General features: G+C 43.5%; 1 protein-coding gene across 3 annotated transcripts in view; it reads left to right on the forward strand.

Moving 5' to 3' along the window:
• Window positions 1–19,418, forward strand: part of INTS2 (integrator complex subunit 2) — a 305,765-nt gene extending 286,347 nt beyond the window's left edge. For all 3 annotated transcript variants that reach the window (XM_085649420.1, XM_085649422.1, XM_085649421.1), the window contains exons 24-25: window positions 7,068–7,244; window positions 14,950–19,418. In XM_085649420.1, coding sequence (XP_085505546.1) covers window positions 7,068–7,244; window positions 14,950–15,122 — 350 coding nt within the window. In that variant the 3' untranslated portion in view covers window positions 15,123–19,418. The remainder of the gene's footprint in view (window positions 1–7,067; window positions 7,245–14,949) is intronic.
• The last annotated feature ends 2,550 nt before the right edge of the window (window positions 19,419–21,968 follow it).

A 21,968-nucleotide genomic window follows, 5' to 3' on the forward strand; every position in this document is an offset into this window, starting at 1 on the left:
TAAAAAGTACTTACTTTAAAAAAAAGTACTTACTTGATAACTAAGTTTTTGGTATCCAAATTTATATAAAAATGGATTATTTTTCTAAATTGGTCTCAGATTTGTTCTTTAGTGTCTCTCTCATTTATTGCCTCCGTGTGTGTCAAACAGATGCTTAGCACTGCTCTCCCATTCTTTCACAAAAGAGAGCATTTGGGTTATCATTTGTACCTGCGTAATTCCCTTCGGATGTGCCTGGGCTCTTTACTGTGTACCTTGTTTTGGTCCACTATATAAAGAGCCAGCTTCCTACACCCTGGCTTCTCTCAAAGCCAACAAAGCTTTCAGAACCAGACTGCAAGCAAGCTGGTACACAGAAGAGCACAGGCTCACCAAATACCACTGCTAGCAACTTGAATGCAGATGGAGACAAAGTCAGGACAACACCAACAAGAGCACCTAAAAATCAGTCTTCAGACACTACCATCATCAGATCAGAGCCACCAAATGCTCCATGCTTACTGATGACATTGAAAGCAGCACCAGTGGTGCCAAGGAAATCTTCCCTATAGTGAAAGACTTAACATCTCTAACAGCCCACTCCACCAGCGTAACCACCTCTCAGTACCACTGCACACAGCTGCCCCTATTCTTCAGCGACAAGATCACCAGCATCTACGACAACTTTGGGCCACAACTGGACCCTTCCACCCTTGCAGACTTCCTGTCCAACTCCCAGAAAACAGCCATGCAGTCCCTAGACTCCGGATTGCCCTCTGACCCCTGCCCTCACCACGTCTTCATCAAAGGCTGAACCTCATCAGCGTGATTCTCACACCAATCCTGAATAACTTAATCATCACAACCATTTACCCTGATGCCTGGAAACACACCACAGTACTCCCTCTCCTGAAGAAACCCTCAGCAGACTCAAAGACTTTGCCCCCCCCACCCCCCAGCTTATCTCCCTTCTACCCTGCCTGGCAAAAGTAATGGAACAAATGATAAACACCTAGCCACCCACCTCAACGACAATCAGTTCCTCGCTTCCACTCAATTGGCTTTCAGGCACAACCACAACACGGGGACTGCCCTCATTGCTGCCATGGACGACATCTGACTGATAATGGACAGAGGAGACACCGCTGCGCTCATCCTGCTGGACCTATCCGTTACCTTCAATATCGTCTCCCACCCTATCGCCATTCAATAACTGTGCGAAGGTGGGATTCAGAGACTCGCACTGTGTTGGACCTGCTCATTCTTTACAGGCCACACCCATTCGGTCAACCTGGCTCCCCTTCACCTCGACCACCACCAACCTCATCTGTGGAGTTCCACAAGGATCATCGTTTAGACCCATCCTGTTCAATGCCTACATATTCCCGCTCGCGAGCGTCATCTGTGCCCTTGGAGTCAATGCAGATGATTCCCACCTCATCCTCTCCCAACAAGACTGAACACCTGGATCAACTTCTCCGCCTGCATAACTGAAGCGCCAAATTGATGAAAACCAACTGCCTCAATCTCAACATAGACAAGACAGAAGTAGTAATCTGCAGCAAAGTCACTTAGCTTTGGTATACCACCTGGTGGCCTGCTGAACTTGGACCTACACCAACTGGGTAACCCATGCGAAGAATCTCAAACTAGCTCATTGTAACCGGCCAATGAATACAGTCTCTGCCTCCTGCTTTTACACACTCTATATACTCAAAAAGATTTTCCTTTGGCTCCCCGGCAATCCTCTCAGAACTGTCACCCAAGCCCTCATCACTGGACTACAGCAGCGCACTCTATGTTGGAATCGACGCCCCACTGATCAGAAGACACAAGACCATACAAAACTCTAGAGCATTCAAAATTCGGAAGCCACACTAATGTTCAATCTACACTCACACCATCATTACCCCGTGCCTCCAAAGAACTCCACTGGCTCCCAGTCAACAAACAAGCACTCTTCAAACTCCTCATGCACACACACAAAACCTTGAACAATATAGGCACTACTTCCTTCAACCAACCTTATAAACTTTCACAAACCTACCAGACCCCGTCACTCAACCGGACTACTACACGCACACTCTCGTGCATCCCCCGTGTACGCAGATCTAGTGGTTGTGCCTTCTCCAACCTCTCATCCAAAGCGTGGAACTATCTGCCATGCATACCAGAGCCACATCTTCAGTTCTTGAATTCCACAAGAAACTGTAGACCTGGTTCTTTACCTAATCTCTGCCCTAGCCTATATAGATCCTGCCTTCAGCACCAGGATACCCTCCCTCGTGAGTCATGTGCTCTACAAATTCACATAACATCAGACATCTCTAATGTCCCTAGGTGGGCCAGGCAACATTGGTACCCAGCACTCTTCCAAATATCCGTCAGCCCCCACGAGAAGCTGCCCAAAGGCCAGACTTTCGCACACTGTAGAAAGGCCAGACGAGGCACTCAGACTGCAGGCAGTTCGATCTGGCACATGCGATCCTAGAGTTCGATTCCCTGTGTCTCTCGCAAGAATGCATGGACATCCTGCATGAAACTTGTAGACCTGCTGCACAGGCCTGCTCTTCAAAGTGTAATAGGTTAGTCCACTCTTGCATCCCCAATCATCAAGACCCTCTTAAGCATAGTGTCCAAAACATATGTTTTTTACCTTCTCAACCTACAAAAGTCAGGCCTTGTCTACAGTATTATATGGCTGGATTTAGCTATAATAGCTCATTCAGCAAAACAGGGAACACCTCTCCCTCTTTTGCATCCCAGCAATCAATTTATGGAAGACTTCAAGTGGTTCATCCCTCCCAGTGTCCCCCGCCCCTGTGTGGGTCATTTACCAGGCTCATGGGTCTGCCCTTTGAGCCCTTGCATTCTTGACCTTTGCAATTCATTTAGTGAAAAGGGGCTTTTCGTGTGGCCATAACCTCCCTCACAGGCATTAGTGAGCTGCAAGCCTGTACCCTTCATTAAGGTTCACACAGACAGGGTCAGGGTCGTTCTCAGAACCAACCAAATTGCTTCCCCAAGGTGGTTTCCCCTTTTCTCCTCAACCATACTATAGAGCTGCTGTTTTTTCCCCCTCAGCCAGCTGGTAGCCACTCTGTAGCGGAGGGAGTGCTTACTGCACTAGATGTTAAATGCAGTCCCATGTATTAGATTGACAGGACCAAGCTATTCCACAGGTCTTATCAGTTGTATGTAGCCTTAGCAAAACCTCACAATGGCCATCCTATTGCTGTGTCCAGATGGATAGTCAAGTGCATCCATTCCTGCTACTATGAAGCTAAAAGAGCCCTTACTATTACTCCGGGGATGCACTCTACATGCACGAAGGCAGCAACCATGGCCTTCCTTGGAAACATCCCGTTATCTGACATAGATTAAGCAGCCACTTGGTCAACCTCACACAGATTTACTAAACACTGTTGTGTGGCCATCGTAGCTGTGGTTGGCCAGACAGTCTTGAGGATCTTATTTCAGACATCTGCATTGTCTACACACGAGCCACCGCTTGTAGGGGATACTGCTTTACATTCTATGTAAGGTATGTGTATCAACAGCAACACATGCGACCAACAGAAAATGTTACCCTGTAAGCATCTGTTCATACTGTGTAGTGCTGTAAATTCATATGCGCCCACTCTCATCCTCAGAAGCATGTGGCTCTACTTGCAAATCGCTTCTCTTATTACTGAAGTGGCTTTACTTGCAAATCATTTCTCTTATTACTGTAGTTGCTTTCACGGTACGCATGGAGCGCCATGCTGTGTTCACTCACCACTCCATACCTACTCTCACCGCCTAGGCGCGAAAACCAATCTAGCATGGAGTCATTGCCCATGTTCATTGCCCTTCACACTGCATTCCGTTACTTGTAAGATTTATTTGAAGAACAGCAACTTGCAAACGTCTGAGCTCAACGCTAGATGGCAGGAATATGCAGAACATGTGAATCTACACTTAAAGGCTGTTTGAGGGCCCTCTCCAGTTTCATGTGTCTTCCTGACCAGCTATCCTTGTCAAACTCAAAACTATGGCATGTTTTCTGAAAGAGTTACTTTGTTTCCTCCCATTCCTTTCATCGTTCCTCAGCAAAATTTGAATCTTGTGTTGCCTTTCTTAATGACATGTTAATTCGAGCCGCTGCAGCATTGCTCAGATCAACTTCTTACTTTGAAGCTACGTTGCTGCTTCACATTATAGGGCAAGGGACCATTAGGCCTTCTCGTTTTGCCCACCGGTCACAGTTTTCTGAACTGATAAGTTGATACTCCAAACCTGCCCATCCTTCTTACCCAAGGTGGTATCCACTTTTCACATGGGCCAGTTTATTTCTCTGACCTGTTTATCTGATAGAGACTACTAGCCGCAGATTCCTTCACGTAGAATTATCCCCAGGCGTGAGACTGGATCCGGAAAACTTTTTTGCCCAGCATCCCCGCGTGCCGGGGGGACGGCATCACGCGACTCCGCCCAGGCGTCGTCTGCGTACGTGACGTCAGCGAGGTCACATAAGTCCCACCCCGGCACGCCTACGTCACTTTTTTCCTTTTCAGCGTGCAAAGCGGATCCGGTTTGTGCTCTGGGCCTGTTTAGGCCTTTCCCTTATGCTATTGCTGCGTGTGTGGGAACAGTGTGCGAACGCCTATGGGCTTTAAAACTTGCACGTCGTGTGGCCGCCTCATGTCGGCGAAGGATCCTCACCCCATCTGTATGTGGTGTTTGGGGAGCACCACGACTCCACTGATTGTGAGGCGTGCCAGCAGATGAAGCCGAAATCCCGGCGGGAGCGCCGGGTTAAACTTCTTTCAGCTCGTGTGTCCAGGTCGGCGGCGTCCTCTCGCCCAGCTCCTGCAGAGGGTTCTCAGACCCGTGGCTTCCCTCGCCGACTTCGATCTTCTCCCAGGTCGCAAGAGCACCGCTCACCTCTTGGTAAGTGTCACAGTTTGTCCCCGAGGGTCGGGTTCTGGCCTGTCGGGGGTGTGGGATCTCCGCGGGTGGTGTGGCCCCGTGCGTCGTCCCCTTATCTGCCGTTTCCCGGCGTAGGGGCGACCAGAGCCAAGATGGAGACATATGCAGCGGCTTTGCAGGCCACGCTGGCTTCTCCTCCTCCTCCTTCCCCTCCTGGGACGTCAGCGGATCCCTTGCAGTGTGCGGGTCCTCCGCGGCGTCGCCGGCGGCTCCGGCCCCAGCCCCGGCGCCGCTTGTTTCGGATCCAGGCTCTGAGGATGTGGTGCGGCCCTTCGGGGGTCCCTCCTTCGGACCACGGCGCCTCTGCTTCGCCGCAAACTCCAGCGGGAGTGTGGTGTCGCGGGAGGTCGCCGGGGCTCAGGTTGGGTAGGTTTGTTGGTACTTCTGGCTCTTTGCGATCCTTGAGGTTGGGGTCTTTTGGCTGTGCCCTTGTTCCTGATGGGGGTTGTCTCACTCTGTGATGGGCATGTCTTGGAGTTTTGTCATTCCCTGTGTGTCCCCGACTGGTTCCCCTTCCTTGTCTTGGTTGGGGTGGTAGTCCTGTTGCCTGTTATCGTGACATTTTTACATATGTCCCCTGTCTCCTGGGGGTGCTGTCTCTGTACTGGCAGGGTTGCTGCTCTGTTCTTTATTCTTTCCCTGCCTTTGGGCGCTGCTATTTATGGTGTTGTTCCTCACCATTCCTTTTTCTGCTCTTTCGCACACTGTTCCTCTCACAGTTTTGTCTGCTGACTCCGCATTGTGGCGCGGAAAAGTTCTCAGAAGAAAACTGACGTAGGTGCGCCAGGTGGGGCTTCGTCACGTACGCGGACGACGCCTGGGCGGAGTCGCGTGATACCGTCCCACTGACGCACGGGTATGCTGGGCAAAAAAGTTTTCCGGATCCAGTCTCACGCCTGGGGAATATTCTACGTGAAGGAATCTGTGGCTAGAATCATCTCTACCAGATACATCGTTACCGAAGGTAAATAACTCGTACTTTACCCCTCCTCATCAACTCAAAGAGGAGTGGTGGTTGCATAGATTGCACTCAAGTCAGGTGAATTCCTAATACTTTGACTGCACTTGACAGGTCCGCTATTTGTGGCTTTGCCAGATTTAAGAATGGCAAAGGTGTAGCCAGACACACCTTTTTGTGCTGGACCATACTTTGATCTGATACTCTCTAACCAAGGAGGATTCTCTGGTGGACATTTGTACCAATGCCATTAGTGTCATGACTGCTTCCACAGCTCTCACAAGCCGTTCTGGTGGCTGATAACTGACTGGCGCCTAGGTGGTCATCCTTGCATACTTTTGCTAATCATTACTCACTTCTCAATCACGCAGTGATGATGATTACTTTTCAAGGTCTGTTTTGCATGCCTTTCTTGGTTTACCCAATAATACTCAGTCCCACCCCCAGGGAGCTATTGCTATGGGACTGCATTAATAATGTAGCGAATCTGTGGCACGATATATCCATCAGAAGAAAAAGTTTCTTACCTTAGGTAACAATGTTTCTGGTGAACACGTAATGGACCCTCACTTCCCTCACCACCCTCTCCTGATGAGTTGGTGCCATGCCTAATAGGATCGTAACATACGCAAACAGGTTGTGTTATTGTTGCTATTGTTGGTGCTCTCCTGGTTCCTATTCACATGCTTCAGTGGTGCGTGGAAAAAGTACCAGGAACTGATGCCAGCGCGTCAGTTGGATACTTGTATATTCTGATGTTGTCACATTGGGGGCGGGCAAAGTCGTGGCTCAGGCTACATTACGCCACCTGGCGGTAATGGAGGGCTGATTCTGTGGAAAGTGTGCTCGACCAGTCTGGCTCCTGGCTGTATAGTCGAAAGTGAAGAATCTCTAGGAAGAGGATGAATCCACCAGAAATATCGTACCCAAGTTAAGTTAGCAAGTGGTTCTCAGATTAAGTTTCTTGATAAAATGCTACATTTGTGCTACATTGTACATCGACTGTTGTCAGGAACGGGTCTTTACTTAACATGTGTATTATACTGCACAAAATGTTAATCATTAAACATAAGAACATGTGCCAATGTTGGACAAAAATACCACTAACGCTGGAAAACATATTAATACTTGCTTCCCCCTTATGTCTTTGTCTTTCCAGTTTTAACCCAAGCCAAGCGGTATACCTTCTTTATGCCAACATTGCCTTGCTTAGTTTCCTTCTGCCAAGCTTTCCCTCCACTGTATGAAGATATAATGGCTCTACTGATACAGGTTGGGCAGGTCTGTGCCTCAGATGTTGCCACACAGACGAGGGACATTGATCCTATCATTACACGTAAGTAAGAAACCATCAACACTGTTTCAGTTCTTTGTTTGGCAGAAACATCATCACTTTCAAATTCAGTGGAAGCATGCAGCACCTCCAGAGAGTCCCAATTCATACATGGTTCACTAGTATGTACCACACTGACTGAATGTACATATTAACTAGGTAAGAGGTTTCGTTTGTTACTTATTGAACTAGACAAGTGTGGGCAGCTCCTTCTGTGCTTTTAAGAGTTACATGAGCCAAGGTACCTACCAGACTAGGCTAGATGTGTAGTAAACCACAAATGCCTTTCTGTTTAAATGGCTCAACAAGTATCATCTGTAGTTGTTATTGCAGCAACTTTACTAAAGATGACATACCTGTAGACAGTGGTGTGTGATTTTGAGTAAAAGAGTGCTTTATGAATAGGGGAAATGTATTCACCACACAAATGACCAATAGGACTACAGTTTATCCAAGCAGTTTCTTTTCATGGCATCTCTCCCTCTTTAATAACAGCGAAATAGCTATTGAAACAGTTGCTAAATACATTTGTGCAACTTGGCTGTTATTTTTTCTCTATAATAGGGTAAAAGGCTGTGTGAATTCTGGCATAGCTACTGCAAATAAAGTTTTGTTGCTTACACATGCATTGTCCTAATGGGATCGATTTACTTGAGGTGCATACATCTTTGTGGACAGCAGTAATCGTAGCTACAACTAATAAAGGAAATGTTCCTGTGCTCAGTAATATGGCATGTTTTATTCATTATCAACTTCTACAATGCTGTTTGGAGCCACTGTCCAATTGTTCTACTTTAAAATTCATAAAACACTCGCACTGTGGCACAACTTATTTTTATAACTAAGAACGTTTGTTGAAGTGAGAATCTATTTACAAATTTAACTCTGACAAACTTGATTGCTCCATTAGATGTGGTGGTCGATATTATCTGGTCCCAAGTAGTATGAAGATACGTGGTTCATCTTTCTAGAAGTTCTTTTGTAGCAGAAGTGTGACTGTTTCAATTTGGAAATTGTTTTAAAAAATCTGACTTTGACAAGCAACTTAATATTTACATTCTAAAGTTTAATTCGTTTTGAATTTGAGTTTGGGTTTCTAAAGCACAAACACTTACCTGCTCGGAGTACCTTGGCACTGAAATAGGTCAAATAGCAAATGCCCACAATCAGTTGGATAGATAAATTGCCATTAAATGTGAAGGAGTAGCCAGGTCTCCAGATGTTTCCTGAATCTGAGAACATCTGGTACATCCTTGTTAAGAGACAGGAAGCAGGTTCCTGCTTTGGGCAGCTGCAATAGAAAAGACGCGGGTGTCAGTAGTGTTGCAATAAAATGTATGGATCACCAAACTACAGTGAGAAGCTGATCTCTGTGTATGAGAAGGAAAGTAGTGTGTGAAATGAATGCTGAGGAAATCTATGGTGGGAACAAATCGCCTTTTGGACCAAACAGAGATTTGAACACAATTCTCTCTCAATTACCTATAGCTAGGCTGTCCGGTTTTAGGTTTAAACCTATAATGACTGATAAAACCCCACCGCAAGGGAAATAGCCCTCACCAGTGTAAACATATAAAAACTGGAAAAACCCCTGCACAACCACAAACTAAATGCCATTCAAAGAAAGGAAAAAGAGAGTGAAAGAGTAATTTTTTTTTCTTCCTGAAGGGGCCAATACAATCTAACTTTCTTATATACGGTAACAGTAAGGAAGATTGGGCTCGCAATATTCTGCTTGAGTTTTGTTGTCTAGGGATGTCACTAAAATATGGTTTCTTCTACCTTTTTTCAGTTTTGTGGTCTTTGGTCTAAAGATACAGGGGTTAGAAGCACGTTTTAGTTGTTTATTTTATAAACTGTAGAGAATCAGGAAATATCAAAATCATATTTGATTTTTTGGGCTACGTTTGAGTCTTTCACTGATCAAAAAAATGTAGGTTTCATAAGAATCTTTCCCAATATGTACCATCACATTTACCCACAGAGAATGGATAAAAACCCTTGATACATCAGACCCCTTTTATAGTGAGTCAGTATTGATAGTAGATGATTTGCCAAACACCCCCGGCTTTAAATATTCAATGCAAGGTATAGTGACAGGCATATGTGAAAAGAGTGCAGTTACAAAGCATCTGGAATACTGGTGAAAACATGACACCAGACTTTTGGAAAACATGGAATGCAGTGTCACTTGCAATGCTGCTACAAAAAGTTTAACTGATTAGACTGATATTGTTTATATTTGCAGTGATTCAGCTACGTATATGAAAAAGTTGTGTGATGACCTGTCAAAATCGATACCTGAGCTGAAGTGCTTCCCTGTAAGAGATCCTTGCCACTTGTTAGATGGTATGCTGAAGACATCTTTACAATCTTCAGAGTTAATGAAGAATGCTATTGACTTTTTCGTCCATTCTGATGCACTGTTTAGTTATGCACGGAAACTAAAACGCAAATATTTCTCATTTTGTGCTTTGTGTGGCATCAAAGAACGAGTCATCCCAACTGTGTCACTTAGCTAGTGGTTCTCAGTCCTAGAGGCCATGAATGGTATATTATTCATGTGGCAATCGTTTACAGAACTTTTGCTTAGTGATGATGCCAAAGGCAAGAAATGTGAGGATCTTTGGTCACATATTGATAGTGATTTGATAAAAATTACACTCTACTGCATTCTTAGATTTTTACAGGAAAGCATGACTTCTGCAGTGGACCTAATAAAAAACCTAGAGTCAGAAAACATCCTTGTCTACCAAGTGTTCAGCATAACTGGTGTAGATGTGAAACATCTCCTTGAGAGTACGCTGGGCGACACTTTTAGTGACTTTGGCACTGCAACATGTTCTATATTAGAGTGCTTGCCACTTGGTAAGCAAAGAAATGTTGAGGAGCAATTCCGGAACATTTATTTTACAATCTATGAGAAGTAGCCCTCCACCAACCATGGCATTTGAAGTCAATGAAGCTTCACTGTGGTACTCTGCACAAGTTATAAATACCTTTCGTAAAGGGAACTTTTCTCCGGAATTTCAAAAGTGCTGTCTCATTTTTGACCGCTTCAATAACTCTGAGGGCATATGCGTCCAGTTCAACGCATATGTTGCGGAGCCTGTCACAGAGAATCACCATCTTCAGGTGCACCAGTATTGGCATAGAAAGCTATGTCAGTGGCCAGCATTAGCAAATTGTGTACTGGCTATGTTGGCGTTGCCTGTCTCAAGTGCCAATGTTCGGAGGGCTTTTTCACAGATCAACGTTTACATGGGAAGGAAAGAGCGAGCATGCATGACCAAAGATTCACTGAAGAAGTATTGTATGGGGTTCCACGATAAGTTTGATTTTGTAAAAATGTATTTGGAACTCATATGCAGTGTACGTACACGGTCTATGTAAAATGCACTGTCAGTGCAGAAAGCAAGCAATAATAAAAGCAAAAAGTTCCATAAACACCGGAAAAACACTGTTTCTGTTGTTTTTAATGGCGCACAAATGTGTAACCACTGAAAAACACCGTTTTTTTAAGGTATTGAAATCACTTGAAACCACTGAAAAAACACCACCAGAATTTACTAAAAATAGAAACTGAAAACAGGAAAGCCTACCTATAGCCAATGCAGCTGGGCAAAGATGGGAGAAATTTGAGAGCTGCGATGGACATCACAACCTAACCTAGCTGTAGAGTTCTGTATCAGTTGAAGCTTTTTCATAAGACAGGCAGCGAAGGAAAGATCGATGACATTACAGCGATCAAAGCAGGATGAAATTAACGCATTGAGAAATGAAAACTTTTGGGTAGAAGTAAACAAGTAGAGCACACATTTAAAACCGTGTAGGTGGTGAAAACAGGAGGACCACGGATGACACTTGGTTGGCCAAAGACAAAGAGTTTTCAATCTTCCTGCCCAGGTTTTCGGCCACAGAAACAAGAGAGGGGTTAGAGGTCAGGCTAGGGGGGTAAAAGTTAGACACTACCATTCAATTTGAGTGGTTGGAATGCATTCAGTAATGAACACTGGCTAAACAAGCATGCAAATTAATTGAAGCCATGGTGAATTCACCCATAATCTGGCAATAATTTGGGTATTATTGTTCTAAAGAAAAATCACAGTCCGAAAAATTCAATATGATGGGCTAAAGGTATTATGTACAGATTAAAAAGAAGCAGTGGGGGAATAGATCACTGAGGGAAACCGCAGGTGTACAGCCTGGAAGTTGATTCAAAGCCACCCAGATCTGTTTGTCAGGAAGTCTCCAAGCCGTTCCATGAATTCCAAGCTCAATAAGCCTTGCAAGAAGAATTGTATAGTTGATAGCGTCAAAGCCTGCAGTTGATTAGATCCAGAAGTATCAATGCAGTAGGAGTCTGCAAATATTCTCAGGTCGTCCAGCACTAAAACAACAGTAAGTTCACTACTTTGACTAGTATGTAAGGCCATCTGTAGGCTATATGAAGGAGGCTGTTATTAAACTGGAAACCAGAAGGTTTTTGAAATGCTGTTTTCTCCAACACTACAGAAGAAAGGAATCTGGAAGATAGGTCTATCATTGAATCAAACTCTCTGGTCCAAACCGGACTTCTTCAACAACAGGGAGACCAATGCCATTTTAAAGATCTCAGGGACATAAACCACCAGGAAAGAAGAGGAAATAATAGCTCTGGTCCAACATTTTAGTCTTCTTTGTATAGGCCAGCTGGCAAAGGATTAGATGGAGAGCCAATGGATTTGCTATGGGTTAGCAGGTACAAACGTATTCACCAATAAGTGGTGTATGTTCAGAAAGCAAGGTAGTCTTTGCCTCAGAGACTGGACAAGGAGCCTCGAGAGGAAACACAGGTGCCAGAAGAGAGGATTGAAAATCCTCAATTTTGTGTGTTAAGAAATTGTAAACCTGGTTACATTTCTCTGTAGATTTAATGGCCTCCACTTGCTGGGGGCTTGCTGATGGCGTTTAATAACTAAAAAAAGAGCTCGGGAGAGGTTCGGACGTTAAGAATTTGTCTGAATAAAAAGTAGTTTTAGCTATCCTGTTTTCATACAGCGGTTATAGGCCCCATGCCAGTGGCGTTCTGGCATCATAAGCACATGCTTGGTACATTTAAGCTTCAGTGAATACCACTTAGTGGATGGCTTGTTTCTCTTACAAGTTGAATTGGTGAGGGCCAAGTGTCACTTGCTGTCCAAAGATTAATAATATTTTGAGTACCAAGGAAGCCAAGGAGGGAGGCTTATTATCTGAAGAACCAAGGGATGAAATTATATTATATAGATTTCAGGCGAAACGCTTCTCCAGCTTCTGTCAGAAATAGTCTCAGGGACTGCTGGAGTAGACCGGCTTTGGTGGGTGGCTTCACAAAAATAAAAGCACATTGAAGTGGTCTGTCCGAGGTAGCAGCTAATGCAGAAAAGTTCGGCAATATGGTTGATCAGAACACAATATCTATGCAATGGCCATAGGTATGGCTGCTAAGAGAAACGTCAAGTTTAAGGTCAAACAGAGCAAAAAGGCCCAAATATGTGGCTACTATTGGGAGAAGGTTGGTTGAAATAGATAAACAGATCGCCTAATAGGCAATGGTGTGAGTTCACGTTGCTGCTTCCATCAATACTGAGGTTAAATGGTCCAATACCTCAGAAGAGACATTAGGCAGGCAATAGACAAGACCACAGGACCAAAAGGTCTCTTAGACATCTGTAAACTGTTGGGCACTGAAGTGAAGAATCACAATGAGAGGAGACGTTTTTGCCTTTCCAGACACTGTTTATGATCAGAGCAAGGTCAACATCCCTTTTTCCGGTGCAGGGTATCTCAAAGATGCAATAGCCTTCCAGAGTGATGTGTTTAAAACATCCAGTATTAAATTAGGGAGCCAAGTTTCTGTAATGGCCAGATTACCTAAGCTACATAGATCTCTGATAGAAGAGACATTCTTAACAGAAGGCAATGCATTAAGCAAAAAAGACGACAAAAGGAGCATTGTGTCTACAGTATGGCTGGATCAGGAAATGAGTCGTCAGATGATCTGTGTACATTTTAGAGTCTGAGAGGCTTGCATCAAGCAAGCATTTAAGATGTACATATGAGAATACACTTTCAACAGAGACTTTCGTTCAGGTATACAGAATGTTCTTGGCTTGCATAATTTTGGTCACTCGGGCAGCTCAGCTGGCCTCTAGCAGCAGTCTGAGAGCAGATGGGCTTGCCTTTGGCGCACCCCTAGTGCTCCTTTTGGATGGATGTACTGTGGTTGTTTCATCAAACAACTAGACCAGCATCAAAAATGGCACCCAACCCACAACGCAACTTAATCAAGTAAAAATGGTGGGACTTTCATTGATACTGTTCCAACAATTAAATCACAACCAGGACAACACTCCATCAACTCCCCAACATAGGAACATTAAAACAACAGTAAAAATATGTAAATCATCGTAAAAATGTTTTTAAATATGTGTAAAAAATGGGCCAAAGTGCCAAACAGTCAGCATAACAAAATTGGTGGCAAGAACTAAAACTATTAGCAGCACCACAATCGGTTAAAAGTGCAGCCGCACTATGTGTGTCATTAAATACCAACCTATCGCCAAACATCTACACCCTCCGCCAAAATGGCACCTGGTCCATGGCAGAACTTAACCAAATAAAAATAGGGGGACCCTTGTTAGTCCAGTTCCAACAGTGAAGTTAGTCAGAAAACACTTTCCCCAACATCACAGAAATCAATAGGAACAATAAAATCACTTTAAAATAACAATATAAATATGTAAATCACCTAAAAAATATATGTGCAAAATCTGTCAAGGTGCAAAAAAAAGCTAAACCAAATTACAAGTTTAACACTAAACTTGCTGTTCCAAATAGTAAACTTTTTTGTTCCGCATTCGATGTGGTCCTTGATATTTTCTGGCTGTTTATGGTTAATTTCACATTGACCACTGTATTTTGTTGTGATCAAATTATATTATCTGTTATCATTGGTAATTTGTAATCTGTTCTGGTAAATTTATATTTTGCCTATATATTATCCATATTTGTATTTTACAGTGGTCCGATGAACTTGTTAGCTTGGTCCACCCTTTACAAAAGCAACAAAAATTAAAAATAGATATTTAGTTTTTTTATGTTGGATTTGCATAGAGGAAAGTGTGACGGTTATGTGCTTTAATGTCACCTTCTGGCTGTGCCTGATTGACATTGAGCAGGTAGGGGGTATGTGTTTGAGCAATGGATTTTTCCCCAGCTATTGGGGTCCAGTCACTCAGCAGGTTGTAGTAAGATAGTCTCGGTCTGATCTGTAAAAGGGTGTGTACAGTGCCTCAGTTCTCCCATCTTTATAAATACAATCTAAACGGCCAAGATGTGTACTGTATAAAATCTGGGACTTTACGTACGTTCAGTGCTAGCCATAAGCAGCGTCGGACTTCATCCATTGCTGGGCGAACTAGGAAATATTCACTCCTTCTCAATACATCAACCACTAGCACCACAAACTGATAGTTATTAATGACAATACATGCAAAGGGTCAGAAAGTAGGAAAAACGTTTGAGTTAAAGTAGTTAAGAGGGATAATTGAAGGATAGACCACACAACACAAACTCAGTGTGTGCCTGGTACTAGGCCAGTATGTTTTGAGCACTGATCCCATTGTAAGAGGTTGCATTGCGTAGTGCGATTTCTGTTCTAATGCACTGTTTTGTCTTATGGCAGGTCTTCAACAGCTGAAAGAAAAGCCCAAGCAATTACCCGAAGCTCGTAAAGATGGTCCGTCTACCAAACGTAGAGTGAAGGGCCCTGAGAGCTTGGATCCTGATGTGCAGCTCTGCCACTGCATTGAAAGCACCATTGTGGAAATAATTAATATGAGTGTTACAGGAATTTGAATGAGACTTAAGTAAAGAATAAACCAGACAACGGTGACCGCTGTTGAATTGACAATGGCTTTCGGAAACCCAAGCACCTGATGTACTTACATTCTTTAGAAACAATGGCCATACTACATCCCAAACCAAAGTTATGGATTAGTATTTATTGCATTGCTGCTGCTAAGGAGACCTTAAAGAGCAATGAGAAGTCCTTATGGAATGCTTGGATTTTAAGGTATTTCTGAAAAGTATTTGGGAAACTTCACCTGTTAATAAGTGATCCAGGAAAGGAATGGCTAAGAAATATTAAAGATCATTTTATATTAAGATACTCCATACCATTTCTTGTTTTTAACAGCGATGATTGAGAAGCCTCGCCTGATAAGGTGCCACATAGTTATAGTTATGAAACTATTGAGAATGACTTGAAAGTGTCTTTATACTGATTCTTTCAGAAAGCCTGCATACTAGAAGTGTCAGACTCGTTGTTACAACATTGAACTTGTAGCCTATATGAACTGCCTTCTGAGCAAACAAATGAAAAATTAGTGTTTCCGAATTTAAAAGTAACTCTTTGTTTATTTGGTGAAATACAGTTCCTATACCCTTCACAAAAGTTGGAAACTGCATATTCTTTGCAACTTGTAGGTGACCAATCTTTGACATTTCTATTATTGGTCTGTGTCATGTGATCCGTTAGCTCAAGACATTTACAGGCCATGTCAACTTGTAGAGTGTCATGCACATTTTCAGGCCTGTCCTCCAGATACATATTGAGGGTCCTTGGGTTGGTGAAGTGAAGTTAAGACTATGTTTATTGTCAAAAGACATTTGCCACATATATTGAATGGACGTAGTATTTGCACTGTCATTTTCTGAAACAAGTGAATAGGATACCGGTCTGATGTAATGCTTGGCATTGTTGGCCTAATGGCTAGTTTATAGATTTCAAAATTGTAGATGTTACCTTATTGGTTCTGGTTGTGATGACAGGGTTTAAGCAAACTGGAGAGGTGCTGCGTGCGGGTTTTACAAACACCTTCATTATACGTTAATATACAGCTTCACAGAATATTATATAAATGAAAAACCCTCTCTAGGCCTTGTCCATAGGGGACTGGTGAGTCATGTTAAGGGTGTAAGCGGGCACTCCTGTACAGCAGCCTAACACGTCCCTTCCACCAGCAAACAGACAATAAAGTACAGTTCAGCATTTTCAGTGCACACATGTTACATCCAGTGTAAATGAAATGCCCCCAACCATTAGATTATTTGCAGTCACATACTTTAAACTAGGAGAGGAAATTAATAATAACCTGACATTTTATGTAGGATCATATTAGTGAGCTGATTGCTTCTAATGGAGAATCAAACAACATGCCCCTCATCATAGACATAGAGGGGGCCTTGAATGTAGTTTGTCATGTTTTTCTCCCCACTGGTAAATGTTTGCAGTAAGATTGCTCATTTTTTTAAATTAATAATGACTGTGGCTTTTGGCTCGTTGTGAGTGGATATGTGGTGTATTTTTGCGTTGGCTGGGAGCCAGTGGATAGTTATATATTCCTTCTTGAAGTTTCAGGCTACCAAAATTAGGTTTTTAGTGTTAAACCAAAATGGACTCTTTTGTCTTGTATCTCATACTAAATTTCTATTTTTCTGTTCTCTGATTTTGGAAACGACTATTAGGCTTTTCAACCAAACAGTGGGTAAAGCATTCCATCCTAGAGCTCTTGTCCATTTTGTAAGTGTTTTTTTCAATGGTCTCTTAGGAGATTTCAGAATACATTGCAACGATCTGCATCTTTCAGATGTTCAGACGTGCATTTCAATTTCCACATTCCAGAATCAATGCTGAACAATTTTAGCCTATGCAGAACAGGATCAGTTTGCCTCTAATGATAACTACAGTGCTCGCCCATTCTCTCTAGGAAGGTGATCAGGTCGGAATTCTGTCATCCAAGGTTGGGAGACACTCTGGTGTATCCATTCCCTCCACTATCCCCAATAAACAGGAATCAAAAGGGCCAGAAACTACAATTTCACAGTAATCCCGACAGCTTTAATCTACGCTCACCAATTCTAGTTGGCAGGTATAACATCCCTGAACCTCCCAATCAGTCTCTTACTGTGTGAGGATCTACTGTCTGAATCTTTCAGAAAGACTATTTACCATAAGCCACCCTCCCGATGTGTGGGTCTAAACTCTGGTATAAGTAGTTGGACAATGCAGATTAGGTATCTGATCACTAGAAGGAAATCTGCCAGCATGAAGTCAATGCTGCAAATAGAAAAATATGCTTTTTTATGTTTCGGCAGATCTTCATGGCCTTAATAATAGGGTTGTAACTTATCTTGTATTCTCACCACCTAGCCAGGTCAAACCTTGAGTTTACCATGTCACTTGAACATTTCTATATACCTCATATATACAGAAAGAAATTAGTAAGATCACCTTTAGTTGCTTTCATAAAGATAGAATGGCTTAACAACATTAAATGCTTTGGGCCATCTGTGAATATAGCCCGCTGGCCATTATAGCAGGGATCTGGTTTTTAAGTATTCTCAGTGCCCGGTGAAGCATGTTAGACAGCGCCCTTTGAAATTAAATGCCCGCACTGCATTCTGTGTTTGCAATTATCCAAAGAAGAACTGTAAAACGGAGGATCTTTCTTCCTCCACCTCATATTCTGATAGCCACCAAATCCCAAATTTGGTTTCACATTTTATAGATTGTCTCCTGAGAAACGCTTTAAATAGGCATCATGCCTATAATTTGAAAAGAACTCTCTAAGCCCCCTTCCAAGAGTGATGAAAATCTCAGGCACAAACAAAATGTCTGAGGCATATTCAACTACCATAGCATAGGGATTTGTGCTACAATTCTGAATAAAGCTTAAGAACTGTCTTTATGAGTGGAATTCCTGTGCACTATTCCCCTTGCTGCATTGTTTGGGCCTCACACATTTTTGGCAGGAAAAAATGTTGGACCAGTTGCAAATAAAGCTAAGCTTTTGATTTAATTGGAGTTTTAGCCCAATTTTAAAGTTACTATGGCACTTAGAATGAGGCTGTGTGATTTGAATGCAATAAGAGATTTGCATTTTATACTGAAATGGCTAGGCAGTGATGGCTACAGTGCACTGTGTGTGGCCTTTAGGGTTGAAAACAAAAATATCTTTCCGTTACAATACAGTCAATAAATAGACTGTAAATTATTATTTTTTCTATGAGGTTGCAAGAAAGCCTGTGCTACAAAAACACTTAAGGCACACGCAACTAGTTCTGAAGGGGCATGCAGTGGTTTTCTAGCAGATATATCTTAAAACCCTCTGTTAATCCTACAACCTAGACCTCTTTCCTTACCTTAACTAAACAACAGTATGTGACCTCGGAGTCCACGTCTATTGCCACTTTTGACAGGGCATAGGTGCAGACACTCATTGTATCTGTGATATCTGTATTATAGTGTGAATTGCACCAAAATCAATAGCCACTACTTTGATACTTGATCCTAATGGTGAAACTAAATGCTGGGAAGTGATGCTCTTAGTAGGGTGTAATGCCTCTGCAGTCCCTAAAGTATAGAGTACCACCTGCTCTCCAACCTGCCTTTCGTGAGAGGCACAATAAGGCCCATGTTGTGTTGGTTTTCATTGCTCGATGGAGAGCATTTCGAAAACGTCATGTAGGGATCCTTCTTTTCAGAGTAAGTGCATAGCTGTAGGCACCAGTGAACGAAAACAGGGTTCTAAAGTTAAGAAAAGAGTCCACTTTGATGTTCCGGATATCAATGAAAAATCTAGGACGTGGGGCTCTAAATTCTGTAAAGATGTCAGAATGATTCATTGCATTGTTACTCTTTGTTATTCTGTAGCTTCCCATTGTAACGAAATCTACAGTATTTAGTATAACATTGGCAGAATTGTATTGCTGAAGACAGACACCATGACAGGCGTATGAGTAATTTTATAGTGAACTTTCTTTAATATTGTTTGTTTTTAAAATCAAGGCTCCTTTTCTACACTGTACTTCTGTTTTTGTCTTTGTAACAGTGGAGTTTATTGTGTGTGTTACCACAAGTAGACATGAATGGATGCTTCACACTATAAACTGATGTGCGTTAAATGCAACACGTTTCAACTTCTTCATGACTGAGCCTAGAAATTGCACATAATAGTATGCACACGCACAATGTTTTACCAGGTTTCCAGATGTAAAATATGTAAATAGTAATATGAGATTTGTACTTGTTTTTCTCTGAGAACTGTATATTTTAAAGATGTTCATAAAGACTTTGTAGCAAACACTCAAGAATCGAGTCATTTTCTTTTGTCAGTGTGCAATAACAGAAACCATATATTTGTACATGGTATGTTTGTCTTTTGTTATGATTTGTTATGGGGAAACTCTTGCGTGCCTCAAACCCAGAATAAGGGTAATCAGATTATGGTTTTAGTGCTTTTGTTTTATCCTTCTATGAGTTCTGTGTAATGGAAAAATTAAATTAACACTCAAATCAAATTGGAGTTTGATGGCATTTGTGGCTGTCGATACACATGCTGTGCATACTCCTGACATCTAGTGTTGGGTCCGGAGCTGTGCAAGATGTTTTCCTTCAAAGAAGTCTTTCGAGTCTCGAGATCGAAGAACTCCTCCTTTTTGTGATATTGCGCATGGGCATCGACTCCATTGTTAGATTATTTTTCTCTCCGTCATTGGGTTTTGACATGTGTGCCTTCGCTCTGTGTTTCAACTTCGTTCAATATGCTTTTTCAGTTCTTTACTGTCCTTGACGGTATTGTTTTTGATAGTGCTTTTCCACATCTGCGCTTTTCAGAAAAATCATTGGTTCGGGCTCCTTCGACTGACCGCCCCTCGGGGCTTCATTGAAAATGCGTTTCTGGTGATGGACAACACACCTTTCAGGTTTTGCCCGCATTGTCACACGAAATATCCGCACACCGACTTACATCTTATGTGCAATCAGTGCCTTTTACTTGACCACGGGCCTTTTACTTTTACTGACGGGCTCCCGCGTCGGGGCTCTTTTTCAGAGATAGGTGCGTGGGGGTAAGTGGAACAAGTGTAGTGAGTGGGTGTGTAGTGGTTTAAAATAGGTTTGGTATCACCAATGGAGATTGAGTTTATTCTGGTGGTGTACCAACCTAATTAAAATAAGTGAGCCCTGTCTGGATAATAATGATCCACAGGGACTGATGTGTCAATAGGTCGACATGTTTCTTGCCTAATGCCCCTAACGGGTCGCTTGGCAATTCTTCAGGACCGTGGTGAAGAGGAAGTGCTCAGAATTATCTTTACTACAGTAACCAGTGAAAGTCAAAATAGTACGTCACCAGTTGGGGTATAGGAGGTCCCAAGACGGTGGGGGACCCACGGTTGCGAGACCTGAAAAGGAAGAGAAACGGATACAGAACACAACACAAAAAACAACAAGCATTTGCAATGCAATAGGTCTCGCATTAATTACGTTTGAGCTATTGGCATTGCTAAATATTGCAACACCAATTGCAACAAAAGTCTATAAATTGTAGGCCAAAAAAATGTGTATTTATTTTTGTAGCAATGGTGGCATGCTGCACTTTAGATGAATATGTTTAAAAGCAAAGTGCGCCATACTGCGATTGCTACAATAGTTAATTGTGGATGCGTTAACAATTGATGTGTGCACTAATGGCTGGTGGTGTGTGTGCCTGTAGAAATTGTGCGCTGGTGGTGTGTGTGCCTGGTGAAAGCGTGCACTGACGGCTGGTGGTGTGTGTGCCTGGTGAAAGCGTGCACGGATGGCTGGTGGTGTTTGTGCCTGGTGAAAGCGTGCACGGATTGGCTGGTGGTTGGTGTGTGCCTGGTGGAAGCGTGCACTGATGGCTGGGGGTGTGTGTGTGCCTGGTGAAAGTGTGCACGGATGGCTGGTGGTGATTGTGCCTGGTGAAAGCGTGCACGGATGGCTGGTGGCTGGTGTGTGCCTGGTGAAAGTGTGCACGGATGGCTGGTGGTGTTTGTGCCTGGTGGAAGCGTGCACTGGTGGTGTTTGTGCCTGGTGAAAGCGTGCACTGACGGCTGGTGGCGTTTGTGCCTGGTGAAAGCGTGCACTGACGGCTGGTGGTGTGTGTGCCTGGTGAAAGCGTGCACTGACGGCCGGTGGTGTGTGTGTGCCTGGTGAAAGCACGCACTGACGGCTGGTGGTGTGTGTGTGCCTGGTGAAAGCATGCACTGACGGCTGGTGGTGTGTGTGTGCCTGGTGAAAGCGTGCATGGATGGCTGGTGGTGTTTGTGCCTGGTGAAAGCGTGCACAGGTGGCTGGTGGTTGGTGTGTGCCTGGTGGAAGCGTGCACTGATGGCTGGTGGTGTTTGTGCCTGGTGAAAGCGTGCACTGACGGCTGGTGGTGTTTGTGCCTGGTGAAAGCGTGCACTGACGGCTGGTGGTGTTTGTTCCCGGTGAAAGCGTGCACTGACGGCTGGTGGTGTTTGTTCCTGGTGAAAGCGTGCACTGACGACTGATGGTGCCTGTGCCTGGTGAAAGTGTGCAGTGAGAGTGTGAGTGAGTGTGTGTGTGTGTCAGCCAGCCACCCTGCACCAGCTGCTGTAGGCGGCCAGTCACCTTGCTTCTCTGCACTGGAATGATGTAGGTTCACAAATGTTATCACTTTATTCCTCCCTGATGTCCCCTCAAGTCTTTCTTCCATCCCCATCCTCACCATGAGAGACTGAAAGACTGAGATGAAATGAGTGACTGGTTGAGAAAAGGACAGCCTCTGCTGAAAGGAGGGACAGAATGACGAGGGGAGAGATAGCCTGTGCAGTACAGGATGGCAGTGCCACTAGAAGACAGTGGAAGGAGGA

The sequence above is a fragment of the Triturus cristatus genome, chromosome 3_2 (genome assembly GCF_964204655.1).
Source record: "Triturus cristatus chromosome 3_2, aTriCri1.1, whole genome shotgun sequence".
In the NCBI taxonomy this organism is placed as follows: Eukaryota; Metazoa; Chordata; class Amphibia; order Caudata; family Salamandridae; genus Triturus; species Triturus cristatus.